The 20,198-nt window shown below is 52.2% G+C and overlaps 1 protein-coding gene across 10 annotated transcripts in view; it reads right to left on the reverse strand.

The window, feature by feature from the left end:
* CLEC16A (C-type lectin domain containing 16A) overlaps positions 1-20,198 on the reverse strand; it is a 202,579-nt gene that overhangs the window by 11,749 nt on the left and 170,632 nt on the right. For 8 of the 10 annotated variants that reach the window (XM_078074799.1, XM_036070365.2, XM_078074801.1 and 5 more), the window contains one exon: positions 1,350-1,508. The exons of the other annotated variants lie outside the window; for them this stretch is intronic. In XM_078074799.1, the coding sequence (XP_077930925.1) occupies positions 1,350-1,508 (159 nt within the window). The remainder of the gene's footprint in view (positions 1-1,349; positions 1,509-20,198) is intronic. 10 annotated transcript variants of the gene reach the window in all.

The following is a 20,198-nucleotide window of genomic DNA, read 5'->3' on the forward strand; positions in this document are numbered from 1 at the left end:
GCGTGAGATCAGGCTGCAGAGGAAGGTGGAGGGCTCTTCCTGGCTTCTGGAGAAAGTGCCGTCTGAATGTCTGGCTGTGGGCCTGGGACCGGCAGCAACACCTGCAGCCAACCTCAGATCGGGCTCAGAAACAGCTCAGACAAGGCGGCCACCTCCCCCCAAGCTGGGGCGGGGAGGGGGCGGGGGCAGGAGCAGGTGCTGAGTGGAAGAAGGTCTAAGTGAGGTGGCGTGAGGGTGACCCTGCCGCCTGGGCCTCAGGGATGTCAATAGTAGCTGGAGGTAATGGATGCTGGTGGGAGGAGGGGGCTGCAGGCAGCAGGCGAGACCAGGCGGGGTTAACCCTTCGCTGGGGAATGTGGGAGCTGACAATCCTGGAGAGGTGCGTGCATCGAAGGAGATCGTGGGCTCCAGTGCTGAGAGAACAGGAGCCGGGGGCCCTTAGTCTCCTGGCACATGGCTTTTATCATGACCCCCCCGATCCGCCGCCTGACAAGAGTTTGGTCAGGTGCCCTGAGATAGGATAGGTGAGAGCTCTGGATGGGATCTCGAAGGAACAGCGAAGGACACCGAGGGTCCCCAAATGAGGGGGCCTCCCAAATCAGAACAGGCCCATGGAGTCGTGCTGCTGGGGCGTGAAGCTTCATGCACCCCCCAAGCCCCTCTCCAGCATCCCTGCTTGGGCCCTGCTCCATCTGGCTGCATTGTGCAGCCAAGGAGTTCAGGAAAAAAGCCTGGTGCCTTGCCCCTGGGATCTCACTGGGCACAGTGAGGTGCCCAAGTGTGAGGGGCTCATGGTGGCTGAGAACACAGGGGGTTGGCACTCATCTCACTGTAGCCCCCCTGCTCACGGGGTCTGCCCGTGCAATACCTGCCCTTGTCTGAGGCCCAGGAAGGTGAGACAGGACTCTAGCTCATCCCGAAAGACTCCCAAAGGGTGTACCCCTGGTCACAGACGTCTGGACTGCACACATTTACAGAGAAAACTGGTATGTTATGAAGGAAAGAACAAATTAGCATGGACACAAGGCTTTTGCCAGGTTCACACATTCCGGTCTGGGAGACCCCTCCTCGTGGAGGTGATAATGGGGCAGATGCAGGCTTGGCAGCCGTCCATCCCCTCCAGCCCTGCAGTCAGGGAAGGTCTTTCTCAGCGGGGGGCCAGCCTGCAAAAGGAGTGACTCCTCCCCTGCGGGGAGCTAGACCAGCCATCGCATCAGAAGGAACGCAGGACCCCAGGCGGTGGCGGCAAGGACGAGCTGGGGGTCAGCGGTCTCAGCACGGAGGGATCACAGAGCTCCCCAAAGTTGCTGCCCCCCCCGCCCGCCCGCACCACATCACGCGGCCAATACCTGACGGGCTCTGGGTGGCAGAAGGGGTGGATGATGAGCTGGTACCTCCAGAGTCGCAGTGGCTGGTGCTCCCACTGCCGCTGGGGCTCCCGCCGCCGGCAGATGGCGAGGACAGGGATGGCAAGCTGTGCTGGTTTATGCACTGGGCCACGGCAAAGCCTGCAAGGTAAGTGGTGAGGTGACCAAGTGGGAAGAAACAAGCTGGCCTAGCAGGAGGGGGTGCCACACCCCCTGATTTCATGGGAGATGCCACAGGGCAAGCCGCACCTCAAAGGGGGGCTGGGGGACCTTAACCTAAAGGCTACACCCCCCAACCCAACCCAGCCCCTTGAAGAGTCCCCAGCTGACCTCTCTGGCCATGGGCCTAACCTGGACACACTTCAAAGCCGTTTCAAGGAAGAGGGTGCAGCCGGCCATAGAGCCGAGGGCCATGAGCCATTCATCAGAGTGCCTGACGCTGGCTCAGCGACGCAGGCTGGCTGTGGTCTTGAAGGGGACACGCAGCCTGGGGGCTTCAGAGGCATCCTGGTGGGACTCGGGACAGCCTCACAGCAAAATCTTGGGGCCTTCGCTAACATGCCCGAGTTGTCAAAGGCAGGGCACTGGGCGGGAGGGGAGGAGCCCCTGAGACTCTCCCTGCCACAGGTTTTGCTCAGCTCTGGTGAAGAGCTCCCAATTGCAGAGTTCCACATGGCCCTTGGAGCAATTCTGGCTTCAGAGATGGGGACTACACATTTGCAAGGCCCGTGGCCTTCCCGCACCAGGGAGTGAGGGAGCTGGGACACTCGGACTTGGGCAAGCTCTGCTCCCCATGCAGAAACACCAGAATGCGTGTCTAGCACCACCCCCCTGCTAGCTGGGAGTGTCATCGCTAGGTTCTTGTCACTGCACTGTACTGGGGGTCCAGTGGGACACAGGACTTCGCACACAGGGAGCCCCTTTCCTGCAGACCATGGCTTTCTGTCCTTTCCACAGCCTGCTTTCCTAAAGGGCCATAGCTTCTGATTTGATTTCATTCACTAAATGCAGGAAAGCTCCCATGGATCAAAAGCCTTGTTGATGATCCCAGGGGGCTATGTGGACCGTGGTGGCTTCTGCATCAGCCCCCACAAGCTGGGCAGGACCATGGTCAAGGTGCTCTGTGGAGCATGATGCTTCTGCCCTGTAATTCTGAAGTGGCACCAAACTGGAGTGGGGACTGGGGGGGGGGGCATGTCCTCCTTCTAGCTGAGAGTGGGGATCCCAACCCTCCCAGCCAATCACATCAAACCTCTCCACTCCCTGAGCACACTCACCCCAGCCAGCCCCAAACCTCATTCATGCCACCTGCACTGGCTGAACTTCACATAGTCCAGCTCCCATGGACACTTCTTCCAGAAGGTTCCCTAGGCTCTGACCTTGCTTTTCGCAGAATTCAGGAAGGCGACAGGGTGGTGGGCGGTGGTCAGCAAACTATGGCCCAGTGTTTTGTAAATGAAGTTTGACTGGAACACAGCCATGGCCCTTTGCTTGCATACAGAGTCAGCGGCTGTTTCGAGCCCTGAGCAGTTGCCTCACGGCCCGCGAAGCCTGAAATATTTTACTCTCTGGCCCTCGACTGAAGCAGCACACTGAGCCTGGGTTCTGGCACCAGGAAAGCTTGGGTTCTATCCCTGGTTTGCTCACTTACCAGCCCGTGGGGCAAGTCCCTGCACTGTCCTGAGCCCCTTTCCCTTCACCGACCGGTGGGCAAACATGGGCCTGGCTGGGGGTGGGAACCTGCTGCTTCATTCCCCCCCACCCCCCAACGTTAGGACTAGTGGGGCCCCGTACCTGGCCACTGCGGAGGGGCTATTTTGTATTAATGTTTGTGTGAAGTTATTTTTGTCTAAGGATTAGCTCCTTAAAAGCCAGGTCTTTATTGTTGTATTCTCTTTTATTTATTTTTTTATTATTATTAATTTTTTTTAGTAGCGTTGACGCACAATGTGACATTAGTTTAAGGCCTCCCACTTATTGATTTGTCAAGTTTATACATTGTGCTGTGTTCCCAAGTGTAGCTCCCATCTGTCCCATTACAACACTATTACAATATTACTGACTATATTCTTTATGCTCTGCTTTCTATTCCTGTGACTTCCTCATTCCATAACTGGAGGCCTGTACCTCCCTCATCCCCCTCCCCTCGGGCAAGCGGGGTCTTTATTTATACCCCGAGCCAAGCCCTCCTGGTTTTGCAATGTGAGGCCTTGTGGGAGCGTGGTGGGTAAATTCACCAGCTTCTCTTTCGTGGAGGGCAGTACTCCCCTCCCCCAGCTACCGCGAACGGACATTTGCTTGCAGGGAGAATAGCAGGACTGACGTGCTGGAGTTCCCAAGAAGAGGCGTTATGTGATCGACTGTGTGTATCTGTGGTGGAAGGGGGAGGCTCAGATTAGCTACGGCAAACACCGAGGCCAATCTGAACGCCAGTCGGGAAGATTCCCAGGGGGCAATCAGCTGCAGCCCCACAGCCCCGGCTTTGTGGCTGCTTACTTCTTAATCACTTCAAGTGGTAAACCCCCAAGTTTACAAGCTGTTAACTTGACTCGAAAATGAATCACGCCTTAACAAATCAAAATGTCAAGATGGCTTTTCCCCAAGCTGCTTATTTATCAGAGCAATGAACACGGGCCGCCGAGTGTGGTCAGAGTGCTGGGACTAAGACTTTTATGTCTCCGACAATGCTCCAGCCAGGACAGACGGATGGCGTAGCTGTCACCCCCTTCTCGTATGACACAAGTCCTCTCCATCAGGCTCTTTAGAGCCCCGGTTTATTGCTCTAAGACCTCTGGGGCCGGGCGTGTGCGGTAGATGAGAGGCTGAGAGGCTAGAGTGCCTTCATTTTGGGAATGGATGAGGGTCAAGCCGCATACCTTTCGTTTGTGCTGAGAAATAAATAGAAAAAAAAATCACCAACTTACGATACCACCTGTTCGCAGGGCCTAGCTGAGCAGAGACAAAGCAGCACATCTTCCCCTTGCTGGCTGCTGCTAGAACCTCCCCCTCTTCTTTGCCCCCCCTTTTGTACTCCTCTCCCCTCCCCCACGGCACTGGGGACCCAGAAAGGCTCAGCTCAGTGATGTTTTTTCTTTTTTTTTTTTTTTGCCAGGTGTCCAGACTCTTCCTGTCATTTCAAGGGGCTCCTTCCCAAATTGAGGTGGCAACCACTGTGAGAGCCGGTCTGACAAGTCAGAGGGCCAGGAGGGCTCTGGAAAGAACTTGGAAATGCCTGTGGACAGAGCACCGGCTCTTGCTTCATCCCGGCCAGGCAGTTCCTGATGAACTAGCTTTGGTGGAGGTGCCAAGGGGCTTTCTGGGCACGAGTCAAATACACATGGACTGCCAAGTATTTGCAAACACAGACGAGCCAGAGATCGTGGGACAAGGGCACAAAGAGGCCTCCCTGAGATCTTCTCCAGCAGATAAAATTCTTGGCTCTCCCCGAGTATGTGTCAAAAACAGCCCGTGAAATGTGTATCAAAGGCCATACGATTTTCACACCATCTGAGTCCATGTCTAGAACTTTATGCGGTGGAAGGCACTGTGGACAGATCCCCAGAGCAAACGATACCAATGTTCAAAAGCACTGGTATGTGTATGTACCAGGGAGCTGGAAGGCCAACATGCTCAGTGGTTGGCAGAAGGCCAAATGAATTCGAATAAGTCTAGGTGGTGAAATCCTCTGCTGGGGTTAAAAATGCTGGTGAGAGAGAAGATTAAGTGCGGAGGAAAACGCTCGAGGCAGTAAGCGAAAAAAGATTAGAAAAAGCATGTCCCACATGTTCCTACTGTCGTAAAAAAAGAAAGAAAGGAAAAAAGAAAAAAAACATCAGGCTCTGCCTCCCTCCTTGCGTGGAGCAGAGCAGAGTGCAGGGATCCAAGCTAAAGTCATGGGAGAACCAGGTGGTTTTATTACATGAGTTTTCGTTTTAGTTTTTGTGGTTGTCTGAATTTTTTCAAGATTCCTATGATGATGATTATTTTGTACCGGGGGCATGAGCTGGGGCACGAGCTGGACAGGCTCAAGCTCCCGGGTCCCTAACACACCCCTAGGATCCATTCTGGCCTCCAGAGCCCTCTCCCCTGGGCCCACTAAGAGCCTCCCCAAAGCTGGGGCCCAGCGGGTGCTCCTGAAGCAGGCAGGCCCACACCGACGGCGAGCCCCATCCCCTGCTTTCCAGGAGCGTGGGTTTCACAGGGGCAGCCCGGGGTCTTCCTGCTGCCCTCTGGCCCCGTTCTGCCAGTTATTCTGGGAAGATGAACTCATGAGTAACTCTGGCATGTGTCAAGCACAGAAATACCACAAAAAGGTCAGCCTTCTATTTTAGGCCCCCTGATAGAGGGAGCACTGTGCTGGGAGTCAGAACCCCAAGTCTGGGTCCAAGCTCTGCCCAAATGGCTTTGTGACCTTGGACAAGCCTCTTCTCCTCTACAGGCCTCTACATCTTGATGTGGAAAAACAAGACCGTTACTGAGGATCTCTTGGCTTCCATGGCCAATAGTTTTCTTTTTACCTACAAATCTGAATTTGATTTGAATCCTCTGACCTTTTTGGGAGGGAGCCAGAGGAGAAATGTACCTTGAGTACACTTTGTACACAGCCCTTCTCTCGGACAGAATGCCCACTAAAGCTTTCCCCATGAGAACCAGGTTGCTGTGTGAGTCAGGGTCCAGAGCTGGTCGGCAGGAGCCCAGGGGCTCACAGATGTGTTTTGTTTTGCTCACACCACGTTTGTGGGCCATTTGTTTTCGGAACCCCATTTACACACTGGGAGATTTTATATCCACATCTGGACTTCTGGCTTCTTAAAACATAGAAGGATCTGGCATCACTGGGCCCCACTCCCACGTGGCAGCAACTAGAGAGAGGGAGGCAGCTGATTCTCTCCCCTCCCCACCCTGACTTGCCTTGCGCTCCCAGGTGGTCCGGTTGTTAATCTCTATTTATGCTTAGATTCTTGGTCAAATCCCCAGACTCAGGGAAGTTCCCAACCCCAGAGACCTTTTGTGTCATCTCCCTCCTCAAACCCTACTCCCTAGAATCACCGGTGGGGCATTTCGAGACAGGGCTGCCTGCGTCCAGCAGCCCAGGAAACGCTTGCTCTGCCTCAGCTGGGCTGTTCCCTGGGTCTGGAATTCTTGTCTGCCTCTTTTCTGCCTCCATAAATCCCTTCCCCATTCTCGAAGGCTCATGCAGCTCAGGGCCAGCTTGGGCAAGAGCTTCTGCAACCAGGGGGTGACCTCTTCTTGCCTCTGTGCTCCAGGAGCCTGTCAGCTATAGGGGAGTTGGCCTTCCCACGTAGGGCATAGGAAACTTCACTGCAACGATGCTTTGGTGGTCTGTACAACTCTCCTCACTTTTAACAGCTAACACCTGGGATCCTCTGGGGTTAAGAGGGTTCTGGACCGTGTTTCTGAAACTGAGCTGTCTCCCAATACCCATTTTCCCCTTTGTCTAGTTACAGGCCCTGGCAGCTAGGCATGGCCATGTGGCTAACTTGTAGACAAGGACACAGAAATCAAAGTGGCATGTTGGGTTTCCAGGAAGGCGTCTTAAAAGGAAAGAGGTATGCCTTCCTTCATTGTGCTTCCTGAAACATGGATGTGATGGCTGGAACTCCAGCAGCTATCTTGGACCACATGAGTCAGGTATTAGGGATGGCAGAGCATGGAGCAGGTAGAGGCTTGGCTCCCTGATGCTTTGTGGAGCACCTGATGACCTTCATTCAGGCTTCCTCTACTAGAGAGGGAAATGAACATCTCTTTGGGGTTTTCCTTTACTGTGTAGTTGAACCTGACCTTAACTGACAGTCGCAAAAATGCTTTGTTAAAGCAGGAATGTGAGCTGAGCTCTGTGGGGACAGGGACTGGCAGGTCTCCAGAGCTGGTGTAGGAAAAGCTGCCCTGCACTTTCTGGGGGAATTCTAGGAGGGGTGGAGTGCAGAGAAAGAAGGAAAGGGGTAACTGGGAAGAGGCGGCCTTCCTCACCCCCCACCCCCAAATCTTCAGGAAATGCTCCTTCAACTCTTTCCTTGTGTGGTGCAAGTGGACTTCTTAGGGGGAAACCAGGGAAGGGACTGAGTTTCCGTCTGGGTTCCCACCAGGCCACCCAGAGATGATGTACGAGGGCCAAGACCTGAAAACGGTGGGGACCACGAGAGACCAGAGGGTGGGAAGGCTTGCCTGTGTGTGGGAGAACTGGGGGGTTTGACCCAAAGGCTTCCTAAATCTCAGAGTGGCAGGGAGGCCCGAGCTGACCTCTGTGCTCTGCCCAGAGCTTGTGCTGTGTGGCATGCTGTAATTCCTCTGAGGACGTCAGTTCCAGGAAGGATGTGACGTGGCTTAGATTTTGAATCGCAAACCCAAGTGCCACAGGTACTGAGTACTGACAGCCACCAAAACACAAACGAAATGACCAGAGTCCAACAATGAAATGCGGGTGGAAATTGAAAAATCACAGCAGAACCACCTCCGGCGATGGGAAACTGACATCACCGTTTGGCTCTGTGCTTCCTGGGAGCCAAGACCTCAAGGAAAATGGTCCTGGGTGACCTCACTCTCGTGACACACTGTCCCTACACCCTCCTGGAAGATGCAGCTGCCTGCCTGGAGAGCCGCTGCCTGAGAGCAAGGCCCTTCGTGTGGCCACCGTTGCCTGTTCTGCAAGACAAGCTAGATATCCGGATTTTATGTAAAACCTCCTGGTTTTTTAAATTGTTGACAATTTCATTCACATTCCACTTTCTGAACAAGAAGCAGGCCACCCCAGACAGGCCAAACCCAGAGCGTCTCCTGTCTGCGTAGGCCACGAGCACATGGCCTCTGCTCTGGGCGGAGACCGGGGTGTCGCGTCCCGGCCTCGTGGCTGAGCACTGGACGTGAGGCTTCAAGTATGTGACTCTGAGCTGCTTCGGTCTCCTGTGGCTGTGCTTCAGGGAAGCCCAGTTTTTAAGAGCCCTCTTTTAGGCAAAATCTCTCAGATGTCGAGGCGAGAGCTGCCTGTCTTAGCAAAAACCAACATTCATTTGTTCTCCTTCCACACCAAAAAGCTTAAGACAAAGCCCGCTGAGGGCTGCTGATACAGGAGAAACCACCCAGGCATTTCCGACGCTCTCCAGCATGAGTGCCGCCCGTGGGGCGAGGGTGCCCTGCCTGAGCTTGCCTTGTGCTGGCAAATTCACAGCGCCCACTGCAGCTCAGGTTTTCACGATGCAGTGTTCGTGCTTTCTCACCACTCCTCGCGCTGCTGGGAAACAGTCAGAGAATCAATATGCCTCGTGACCTCAGGCACAGAACCGAAGACAGCAAGTGCGGCCGCGGCCTAATTTCTCCCCTCGATGGCTCCTTCCCCGGCTCTTCCCTTTCCCCTCCCAGGGCAGTCGGCCAGGTCCCGGGGTGGGAGGAGGGTCAGTGGGACTGAGTCTGGAGCCCCAGCCTGCAGGGGGGCCGGGGGGGTTGGGACCGACTGCAGCCTACGGGGTCTATGGGCCATACGGAGCTTTCTCAACCACGCTCTGGACTCAAGAGGCTGATTCTGAAGCCTGCCCACCGCCCCCCCCCCCCCCAGCAAGATGACACCGATGCCTAAGGGTGGTGGGGGCCAGAGGCCATGGAGCTGGCGGCCACACCAGAAAAGCTGAATTACCCACCAACTCTTCAAAGAGCATGTGCATGGGGGACTGAAGAGGCAGGCTTCAGATTCAAACTCTACAACAGTGCACCCACAATGGGCCAGGCCAGGCCTGGGTGCTCACCCAGGACTCCTCCAAGGAATTCACACAAAAATGAAAGAATCTACCAACATAGGTGCAGGGTTCAGAGCCCTGCAGGCCAGCAGGACCCCTAGGGGTCTCCTACAGTCCCTTTCCCTACTGCTAGGGTTCTGAGGTTCAGGTGAAGGTGGAAGGCTCTGGAATCTGCACAGGGACCCTTCCAGTTTCCGTTTCTTTCTTTTTTTTTTTTTTTTAATATTTTATTTATTTATTTGACAGAGAGATAGAGAGAGGGCACAAGTAGACAGAGTGGCAGGCAGAGGGAGAGGGAGAAGCAGGCTCTCCGCTGAGCAGGGAGCTGGACGTGGGGCTCGATCCCAGGACCCCAGGATCATGACCTGAGCTGAAGGCAGCCGCTTAACCGACTGAGCCACCCAGGCGCCCCCCAGTTTCCCTTTCTGGTGAGCCACACATGAGGAACTGTTTCAGGGGGTGTGCACAAAACTCTGGGCTTTAGGGGCCATCTATGGGCTTCCCCCCCCCCAAGTGGCCGTTGGAAGCCATTTGATTTTCTTCATGTGCACTTCCTGTCCAGTCCAGGGGGGGCAAATCAGGCACTTGTGAAAGGGGGCATTTCTAATGCCTCCCTTGGCCACACCTGGGCAACCTCCCTACAGGCGACCCCTAGATCACTGACTGGCTGCACCTCAAAATGCTTAAAGGCTTTTATTTCTGGTTGCTTTTAAAGGGATAACATGTCCAACATACAAAAATAGCTGGGAACTTGCAGAATCTCTTAGCCTATAGCTCTTTATCCATGGACAAATCCTCTTGGATTTTAAGGACTATACTTGAAAACCTGCAGAAGAGAAAAAATGGTCTTTCAGTATCTTGCTTTCTTTTTGGGCCGTCTCTGTCCCAGCTTTGCCCCTCCAAGTGTTCCTGCTCCTAGGTGAGGCCTGCCTGAATGGGCTGCCACCCGGGGGGAGCGCCAAGGCCTCCGTGTCCCTGTGGCCACAGGGGTGCAGCCGAGCCGGGCGGCGTGCACAGCAGCACCCTGCTGTCCCGGCGCCTTCTGCCGCCCTGAACACGGGTACCTCTCCAGGCCGCAGAGGCTCAGCGGCGTGTGGGGGTCACGGGTGGACTAGGTCTCTGAGGATCGCTTCTGGTGGCATCACCTCGCTGTGCCGGGACTTGGGCGTCATTCCCGAGGCCCGGGCCCCTGCCTTGCCCAGCCCCTGCCCTTTCCACTGGTATTACCGTCTGTACATTAGTAAGCACAGAGCTCCACAACAGTCTCTCAGCAAAGGCACTAGAAAGCTCAGCAGTGGCCATCTCGGCTGCCTCTCTACTGAGGCAGGAAACAGGGCTGAAAGAGCAGCGAGAGGGAGGCGGGTTAGACAGCTGTCAGGGCAGAGGGTCACTGACCCCTGACTCCTGTCGTCCCAGCACCCAAGGGGGCAGAATCTGGGACCCCTGGCCCCAGGCTGGGGTGGGTCGGCTACAGCCTTGCTTGCAAAAGGACACCCCCCCGAGGCTCTCACCAGCCTTTGGATCGCCTGGTCCTTTCTGGAGAGTTTCTCATCTCACCAGCCCAGCTCTGTGCCCGCCTTGTGTGTTCTCCAAAGTGGTGGTGCGCAAAGGGGCCAGGGAAATCAGTTCTGATCTTCTGCAGAAGGCATGTACCCTAGGCACACACTGAATCTGCTCCCAAAGCAGAGCCACGCACCCGTGGTGCAGGTTGGGTTTGCTTGTGTTTGCCCGGACTCCGGCTCTGCAGAGTGGGGTGGTTAACTTCTGTAGCTGGACCACGTTGCCGAAGCCTCTCCTACTGTGTGTTTTAACAGACTGGGTCAGGCCAGACCAACAGATGATGACATTCTATGACACATCATCTACAAAAAGAACTGGAGATACTATCTGGAACTACGTGAGTCAGATAGAATCAGGGAGTGTGTGCAGAGCCGCACAAAGATCACGATGGATGCTGGCCCAGAACAAGTTTCATTAAAAGACTCAGCTGAGGTCCTCGAAGAGACAGGACTTTGTCACTTTGTCATGGCAGCCCTGTGATACACAGGCAATCAGGCAGTTGTAAGCATGGCTGTGTCATCTGTAAGGGAGGAGGCCTGGGAAGGGCACATGCATGGCTCTGGGCCTGTAGTTCCCACTCTGGGCACAGGGGACAGGGGTGAAGAAAGTGCCGGGGGTCTGGCCACCCCACGTGGGCACGTGACCGCCAGGGAACCATTCACGCTGCAAGCCAGTGTGCGCTCGCGTGTCAAGGGGGTGACCACGGCACCCCTCGCAGGGCAGTGAGGCCCGAGGGAGGTGGTATAGTTGAAGTGTTCAGTTAGCGCTATTTTCATTATTTAACTGGCATGTGTGGTCCCTGGAACTTGGGTCCATTGAGGCAAGAACTGGGGATTTTCATTTTTATATATCTTTACACATGGGGGCATGTGGCAGAAGAAATAGCTCAGCACCACGCAAAGCAAGATTCTTTCTCGTGTGATCGCTTATGACTGAAGGTCTTAGGAGTTAATAGAGACAAATCTTAAGTTTAAGGGATTTACATGCAAACAGTATATGAGGGGCGCCTGGGTGGCTCAGTCAGGTAAGCATCCAACCCTTGATCTCAGCAGTCGTGAGTTCAAGCTCTACCTTGGGCTCCACCCTGGGTGTGGAGCATACTACAAAACAAAACAAAACAGTATACGAGAAGGAGGTGCTCTTGTTATCTGTTACATTTGGCTCAAGAATGTGTTCTATTAGGGGCGCCTGGGTAGCTCAGTCGTTAAGCGTCTGCCTTCGGCTCAGGTCATGATCCCGGGGTCCTGGGATTGAGCCCCGCATCGGGCTCCCTGCTCCGCGGGAAGCCTGCTTCTCCCTCTCCCACTCCCCATGCTTGTGTTCCCTCTCTCGCTGTGTCTCTGTCAAATAAATAAATAAAATAAAAATCTAAAAAAAAAAAGAATGTGTTCTATTAGTTTCTTGGCTAGGGGGTTGAATGTACTGGGTGGAACCAATGAAAGTGTCCTTCTTAAAGACGGGCACTGGGATAGACTCATGGAGGAAGGGAGGCGACAGCCAGCTATACATCCAAACAAGTGGCTCTCCCTAGGTCTCCCTTCCTCTGTCCCGGCCGCTTCCTGTGTGTGTCTGTATGTACCTCCGCAAGTCTGTGCACACACACAAGTGCTCCCCTCTCCAAGGGGAGAGATTCGTCTTTTTGTTTCCAGAAGGCAAGTGCTTCAACAAAGTGCTTGGAAATGATCTCGGCACTGAAGGAGGTATGTGTCTTCTTGATGGAAACCCTCCCCCCGCCCCCGCCACCCCCGCAACAAGGGGGCTTGCGAGGCCTCGGAGGGGCTTCTCAGATGGGTCCCGGTGCCCTCCGTTTTCCCTTTGTGCTTCTTGCAAACGCTAAGCTAATGTGTTCGATGCTGAAATCACCCGGCTGTTCTGCGTTTGTAGTTTTCACTTATTATGTTTTTTTAGTATTATTAATATTTCATCATAAAAGTATTGATTTCCTTTAACTAAGAGACTTTAAAGTTTGCTGCATCCTTAAGCATGATTTTATTATGTCTTGGGGCCAAATGTTTTTTCCTCCCCCCCCAAAGGAATGCTTTTCCTTTTATATATTGTGTGTCAAGAAGAAAAAAGGAATTGATTCACAGAATTCTGCCTTATAGGCTACTTTTAAGGAACGTATCTAGTAGTAAGACTGGATAGACCTCTCCTAAATGTGACCACGGGATCTCACTGTTAAGCCTTTTCCTCTCTTAGGGGTAAGAGCCAAAGCACAAAATTTATATTAAAATATGAGACAGCTAAAAAAAAAAAAAAAAATTTGAGACAGCTCTAAGAGAAACCAATATGGGACAATCAAGACAACTCCAGACACGACCTCGAAGCTTAAAAACTCCTCGCAAGCGCCCCGGAATTCATCAAAGCCTCGGTTTTCACACTGTCTTCCCTCCTCCTTTCAGAAAGCCAACAGAAAGCAAGAAGACATACTGCTCGGTTGGGGTTGCCTCAAAGAGGCTCTGCTTCCCTCCCTCTCCGAAGCACCGGGGTCAGAGTCCAGTCGCATAGACAGGCCAAGGGTGCCTGGTTTTGCAGAACCTGTCCAGGAAAGTAACTGGCAAACCAAATGAAGTGCTCTGAAATGTTTAAATATTGAACATCCTTTTTCTCCTTCCTCCACATTTATTATTAACTTGGACCAACATCACTGTGTCCGTTGACTTCATTTCTTCCCAAGAATCCATGACCCAATGGACAATGCTCGGGGATGGCAGGTGGGGGCAGGGCTGAGATTTAGGGTTTTTTTCTTTCATACCCTCGCTGGAAATCCTTTACGGTCAGCTTGTTTTTAGAGCCATGAATTCCTGGAAACGTCTCAGCCTTTCAATGACCCCTGGCGCCCAAATGCAGATGATTAGTGCCCCAAATATTGACAGACTGGACATTTTCCCCCCTTCCCAACAAGGGAGCAGTGTCGGCGCGAGGCAGCACGAAAAGATGCCGTGGCCACCGGGCCAGGGAGGTTGTGCAAATGTCATTCAGACAGGCGCTCTGTTGTTTGGGACTGTGGTTCCCTCAGCTTTGCCCAGGTAGAAACAATGCCCGTGGTGCCAATGTCAGAAAAAACCAAAAACCAAAACAAAAAAAACCCAAGAAATCTGTCTACAGCTACCAGTAATGTCCTCTGCTCAGTTATGAGACACGGGGAGGAGGCTGGTGGTGACCCTGCTCTGACACACGAGGCACAGATGTCAGCAGCCTGGGCCAGCAGCCAGCAAACTCAGAGCCGGGCCGGCGTCACTCCTTGTGAAGAGGAACCTTCAGGTTTGGAAACAGAAACCTAAAATCTTTCCAGAAAACAAGGCAGCACCGTTTCTTGGGAACAAGTAAAGGGGGCCAGGGTGGACCATCCATCATGCCCAGGCAGAAAGCGGCCGCCCTCCTGTCCAAAGGACGCTCCTTTGGATCCGCCAGCTGGGTAAGCTGGTGGTAAGCATTCGTTTTTTTCCTGGGCTTTTTTTTTTTTAATTTTTTTTATTGTTATGTTAATCCCCATACATTACATCATTAGTTTTAGATATAGTGTTCCATGATTCATTGTTTGTGCATAACACCCAGTGCTCCATGCAGAACGTGCCCTCCTCAATACCCATCACCAGGCTAACCCATCCTCCCAACCCCCTCCCCTCTAGAACCCTCAGTTTGTTTTTCAGAGTCCATCGTCTCTCATGGTTCTTCTCCCCCTCCGATTTCCCCCCCTTCATTCTTCCCCTCTTGCTACATTCTTCTTCTTTTTTTCTTTCTTAACATATATTGCATTATTTGTTTCAGAGGTACAGATCTGAGATTCAACAGTCTTGCACAATTCACAGCGCTTACCAGAACACATACCCTCCCCAGTGTCCATCACCCAGTCACCCCATCCCTCCCACCCCACCCTTCCTGGGCTTTTATCTGTTCAAGGGAAATTGTCCCAAATGACCGGCCTCCAGCTTCCACTTTCTTTTAAAAGACAGTACTACATTGGAGATCGATGTTTTCCCCTGAAATGCTGGCTAAATTTATCCTTCCCTGCATCCTGTTCTCTGGTCTCTGCACTAAGCTGGCGAGCAGTGTGGGCCTGGCCTTGCTGAGGGAAGCATCCGTCTTGCAACATTCGCTCCTCGCTGGGAGGGTGCAAGCACCGGGCCCTGGCTGGTCTTTTTGTTCACCAAGTGCACCAAATCCCCAGTTCTCTTCCAGATTCCTCTGCCGCCTCATTCTCTTAAGTCTCCGTGAGTGAGGCCCTGGCTGCCCGAGCTCTTTACCAGGCCCCAGCTCTCGTTATCTGCCCTGAAACAAGCCATCAGGTTGGCTGGCTTTGAACGGCTCTTGAGAACCCCCTCCCTGGCCAGCCCCTGCTCACCCCCCACCCCGCCCCCAAAGTGGCTGAGTGCTCATTATTTGATTGCCTTTCCAAGTAGTGAGATGATGTAGCTGCCGTGGGCTTCACGGACTGAACTAAACCAGAGAACTTACTTCTGTCTCCTGCTCTGGCTTGGCAAGCTGCCCTGTGAGTGAAATTTCACTGATTGATTTAATGCCTGATGCCCAGAAAGCCCAGGATTTCTGAAATCTTTATTCGTATATGCGGTTGCAAGAGAACAGGCCCTAAACAGACACTTTGAGCCACGGCTTCTATTTTGCTGTTAACCTGTGGACTCTCTTTTTGGCAGGAATGAGAGATAAAATAAAAATGAGGCCGGAGAGAAAGAAAGCACGTGCCCCTGCTGCCGGGCCCGTGGGGAGGAATTCTGCCTTGAAGCACCAAGCAGGCTGGCATTTCTGGAGGGCCCCACTGGATCAAAGTGTGGGGTTCAGGTGTGGTCAGCTGGATATCCCCCACCCCGCTCTGCTTTCTGGGAAGCAACCTGGCAAGGTGCTATCAAGAGCCTTAGATATGGGCATTCTTGCTGATCCTAAGAAATGGTTTCCAAAGGAATAACTGGACTCACAGAGAAAGATTTCTTTGTAAGGATGCTCCTCATAGGCGAGGCATATAGTGCAGTGGGAACAACCGTAAGTCGCCAGTAGAAGTGGCCTGGCAAAGTAAATTTCGGTGAAACTTCAGACTGTTAAGAGTTGAATCGTGTCTCCCCCAAATTCTAATGCTGAAGTAACCCCCTAGTACCTCAGCACGTAACTTTATTTGGACACAAGGTCATTCTGCAGATGGAACTGGTTGAGATGAGGTCATTGGGGGTGGGGGCCCTAATCCAGTGTCAGTGGTGTCCTTATCTAAAGGGGAAATGCGGACACCAAGGCGTGCGGTGTGTGGGGGGGGTTCCCAAGTGACGATGAAGGCACAGATCGGGGTGACGCTTGGACAAGCCCAGGAACCACAAGACTGCCGGCAAACCACCAGATACTGGGAGAGAGGCATGGCTCCTCCCGACCTCCTTCAGAAAGAGCCAACCCTGCCTACACCAGCTTCCAGAACCCCGAGACAGTACATTCCTGTTGTGCAGGCCACTATGTCCCCGGCACTTTGTGACGGCAGCCGTGAGAAGCCAATACTCAGACCATGGACTGCTATGCAGCTACTGGTAATGTCGTGTAGGAAGAGGTATTTGGCCGCACAGGGATGGGCTTCTGACGACAGCAATGTCGTTCAAAGCGAAAGCCCACAGCCCAGCAGCTCTGAGCTTGGCTGCACCTGTGCACAGAGAGGTGCATCATCCAAGGACGTCCACTGCAGTGCTGTCTGGACAGTGAACACCTAGAACGACCAAATGCCCAGCCCAAGACACCAGGCACCCACACTATGGAATACCGCACAGCCACGAAAAGGAATGAGCGAAATCTGTACCCCTGAACACGGAAAGATTTTTATTCACAGTCCGTCTGAAAATCAAGCTGCAGAAGGATATTCAGAATTAGAATTCTGTGTAGGTTAAAAAGGTGTGTGGGGGGGAGCCAAAACCATAAGACAATTACAGATCCTAAACCCTTGAGGCTAGACGTGTTTTAGAATTTAGAGTCTTTAAGGCTGAAAAGGCCATGTGGCACACATACATATATTAAGGCACACCCTCAGCTGGTCTCTGGTAGCTAAAACCCAAAATATTGCATTTCTGCAGGAAAAAAAAACCACCCACATATATTCACAATAAATGGCATCTGCAACTCTTATAAATAGCCTACAAATAGCTCAAGGCAGGTTCTGCCACCACGTGAGTTATGAAAAATCTTTTAATTTTCAGTGCTGTTTGGATTTCAGAATTGCAGAGAAGGGGCTATGGCCCCTTCCTGTCTGTTGGTTATGGGCACATGGACAGAACGCAATGGCACGCAGAAGGATCTGGAAGGAGAGAAGCCAAACCGTGGGATGTCTAGGGAGGGGTGAGAATAGGGAAGCGTACTCAAAGGGGACTTAAGTCCCATTTGTGATGCTTTTTTTTTTTAATTTTTACTTTTTAAATTTTAACTTTTACTTTTTTAAATCAACTCATGTATTTCTTGGGTAGCTAAAAATTACGGAAAAAAAGAGAAAAAAGAGAAGACACAAATGAGAAAAAAGCAGAAATATTAACAATGCTTTTCTCTGGGGTGGGAGGACTGTAGTGATTTTTTTTTTTCTTGTACCTTTACAGTTTCTATTGATAAGCTTCTATATTCGGTTATGAGCGCACACAGATGAACAGAGTGGGCCTGCAGTGACGGCGGGACAGCTGACTGGTGACCAGTCCCGTCCTTCCCTGTCATCGGCAGCTCATCCCCCAGGGCCCTAGCGACCTTGCAGGGTGGCTCCCGGACTCGCTGCCACCACCGCCCCGGGGTTGCTCCGGCTCCCAGACTCCGTGCGCCTCCATCACCATGAGATATGGCCCCTTCCCGGGGCGCTGCTCACACACTGGCCACTTTGATTCATCATCTCTCTTACTCTCTCTGTCCTTTATTTTTCTGCCCTTGTTGGCCTTTGACTGCTTTTCGGGAGTTTATCATATTGAACTTTTATCCCTTTCCAGGAAACCCTATTCTTTTTTTCTTCCCTTTCACAATTAATAAATAATCGTGAGAGCACTTCTTTGGACAGAAGCACATCCTGCCTCCTAAACAGAACGGCTGAAGTGTTTCTTTTGCGCTCCTCTGGGCCTGTGAAGGGCACATGACCTGTCCCAGAGAAAGAGCATTCTGGTCTGTCGCCGTGCTGCGGGGGAGGGTGCCAGAGGTGCTCTCATTGTGGGAGCTGCTCTGGCCCCCCAGGACCAGGACCGCTGTGCTTTCCCAGCTCTCTTCTAGGGAGGGGCCAGGCAGGATGGGTGCTGGCTGGGGGTACTGAGCGCTGGGGTACGGACAGGGAAACAGAAGTACAGTGTGGGCTTCGGAGACGGACAGACGGGTTCAAATCTGGCCTGCCGCTGTTTGCCTGTGGTGCCTTGAGCTTCCGTTTCCCTGGGTGAAATACGGAGGAAGTAATCCCTACCTCACGCACAAGCGCGCCTAGCGTGGGGATTGGTATGTAGCAAGTGGCTGATAAACAGCAGCAGGCACTGCTAAGCAGTAGCTCCAGCCACAGCTCTGAGCATTTCTCTCCAGACAACCTTTACCAGCTTCGACCACGCAAGAAGAGGAGCACCACTGGCTCTAATCATCTCCAAGAAATAACACGGAGCCCTCGGGATCACATTTTTTTAAAGTCACTGGAGTGAGCTGGATAGAGCGGCTGACGTATCACCTAACCTGCACCAGGAAGGGACTCCTGGAGCAACGAACAGGTGTTGTTCACCTGTTTTCTGTCTCAAATCCACAACACAAATTGCTTGCCACTTCAGAGGTTTTCAACAAATGCTCAAAGCAGTGATTTTAATACCTTTCTTTCCCAGAAGCCTTGCTTCTGAGGTCAGACCACAATCAACAGAGATTTCTGGAAAGGTATGAAATGCAAACTTATAATTTACAGGAAAGGAAAGGGAACAGGAGACTATTTTACCAGTAAGAACAGAGTCTTTTCTTCAAAGTCAAAAAATAAATGGAAAAAAGGCAAATTTTAGGGAAGAGGAAGTGTGCCAGGTAAGTCTGCATTGCATCAAGGTTTCCAGATTATTCCTGTGTTGAGGGTTCCAACTTTTTTTTTCCACATCTGGACTGCTTTAAGGAAAATGCCGCATAAATTTGACTATTTTATGATCAAAATAGGATACAAATGAGATAATCTGGTCTTTAGAAAAAGAAAAAGACGACAGCTTTGTGACAGTCTGACTAGTTCAGAAGTGTTTTTAAACATATAACAGCTTTCACGGCATCTGGGTGGCTCAGCTGGTTATGCGTCTGTCTTTGTCTCAGGTCATGATTCTGGGGTCCTGGGACTGAGCCCCACATTGGGCTCTCTGCTAGGCAGGGAGTCTGCTTCTCCCTCTCCCTCCGTACCTCCCCCTGCTCACGCTCTCTCTCTGTCTCTCTCAAATAAATAAGTAAAATCTTTAAAAAAAATACAACAGCTTTCTCAAGATATACTTCACATACTGTATAATCTACGGATTTAAAAGGTTACAATCCGATGGTTTTTAGTTTATTCACAGAATTGTGCATCATCACTACCATCAATTTTTGAACATTTTCGACCCCCTTCTAACCAGCTGTGATTTTAACTTGCAGCAGGGGCTACAAACACATTTATCCCCAATTACACTAATAAGTCTATAACCCGGCCTTTTAAAAACCCCCCCACTCCAGTTTCTGCCATTTGTTCTCCTGCATGTGGCATAAAACATTGTGTTCTTCACATCAGGCCTGAGCCTATGAACTTCTACTCCAAAAGAGTTCATCAGAAACATGTCCTGGGTCAAACTCTTCCTTCCATGCTCTTTGCTCACACGGGAAGAGACCTGGGTCATTGCTGGGAATGCCTGCTGAACCCCCTCCCAGGAAACAGGACTGGGCTCTGCACCCCACTTAGCTGGCCAGGGCAGAAAGTGACAACAAAGGGGAATTCTGTGCACCAACTGGTGGCAGGTTATGACCTGGACAGCAATGTTTTCATTCCTTGGGGATCTGGGCAGCCTGCGGGCCCAGGCATCAATGGCTCTCCCGTCTGTGTGGACTCCTTTCTGGGATGGATTCCTGCCCAGCCTGGCTCCTCCATTTCCTCCCAGGCCAACAACCCTTCCTCAGAGATGCTTTCCTGCACTGCCTGTCCAGGTCAGATCCCTCTGTTGCATACTATCCCAGCTCTCAGCTGTTTCCTTCAGGGCCCTGATCAGGGTTGACATCTATGGCATCCACAGTACCTGGGAGCTCCAAAGGGACTAGTCAGTTCAGCATACACCCTGAGTCCACAGTGAACAAGGTCTAACACATAAAGCGGGTATTGAAGATCTGTTGGTTCCATCCATCCACCAATTTCTCTCTCTTCCTCTATATCCATCCACCCACCCACTCACCCACCCATCCACCCACCCATTCAGCCATCCATCCATTCATCCATCCATCTCCCTACTCACCCATCCAATACCTTCCAAGCACTATCTACATGGTATATCCCCCAGTGCAGCTCCAGGAGCTGGGCATTTAGCAGAAAACAAAACACAGAGTCTGCTCTCTT

The sequence above is a fragment of the Halichoerus grypus genome, chromosome 6 (genome assembly GCF_964656455.1).
Source record: "Halichoerus grypus chromosome 6, mHalGry1.hap1.1, whole genome shotgun sequence".
NCBI classification, from domain to species: domain Eukaryota; kingdom Metazoa; phylum Chordata; class Mammalia; order Carnivora; family Phocidae; genus Halichoerus; species Halichoerus grypus.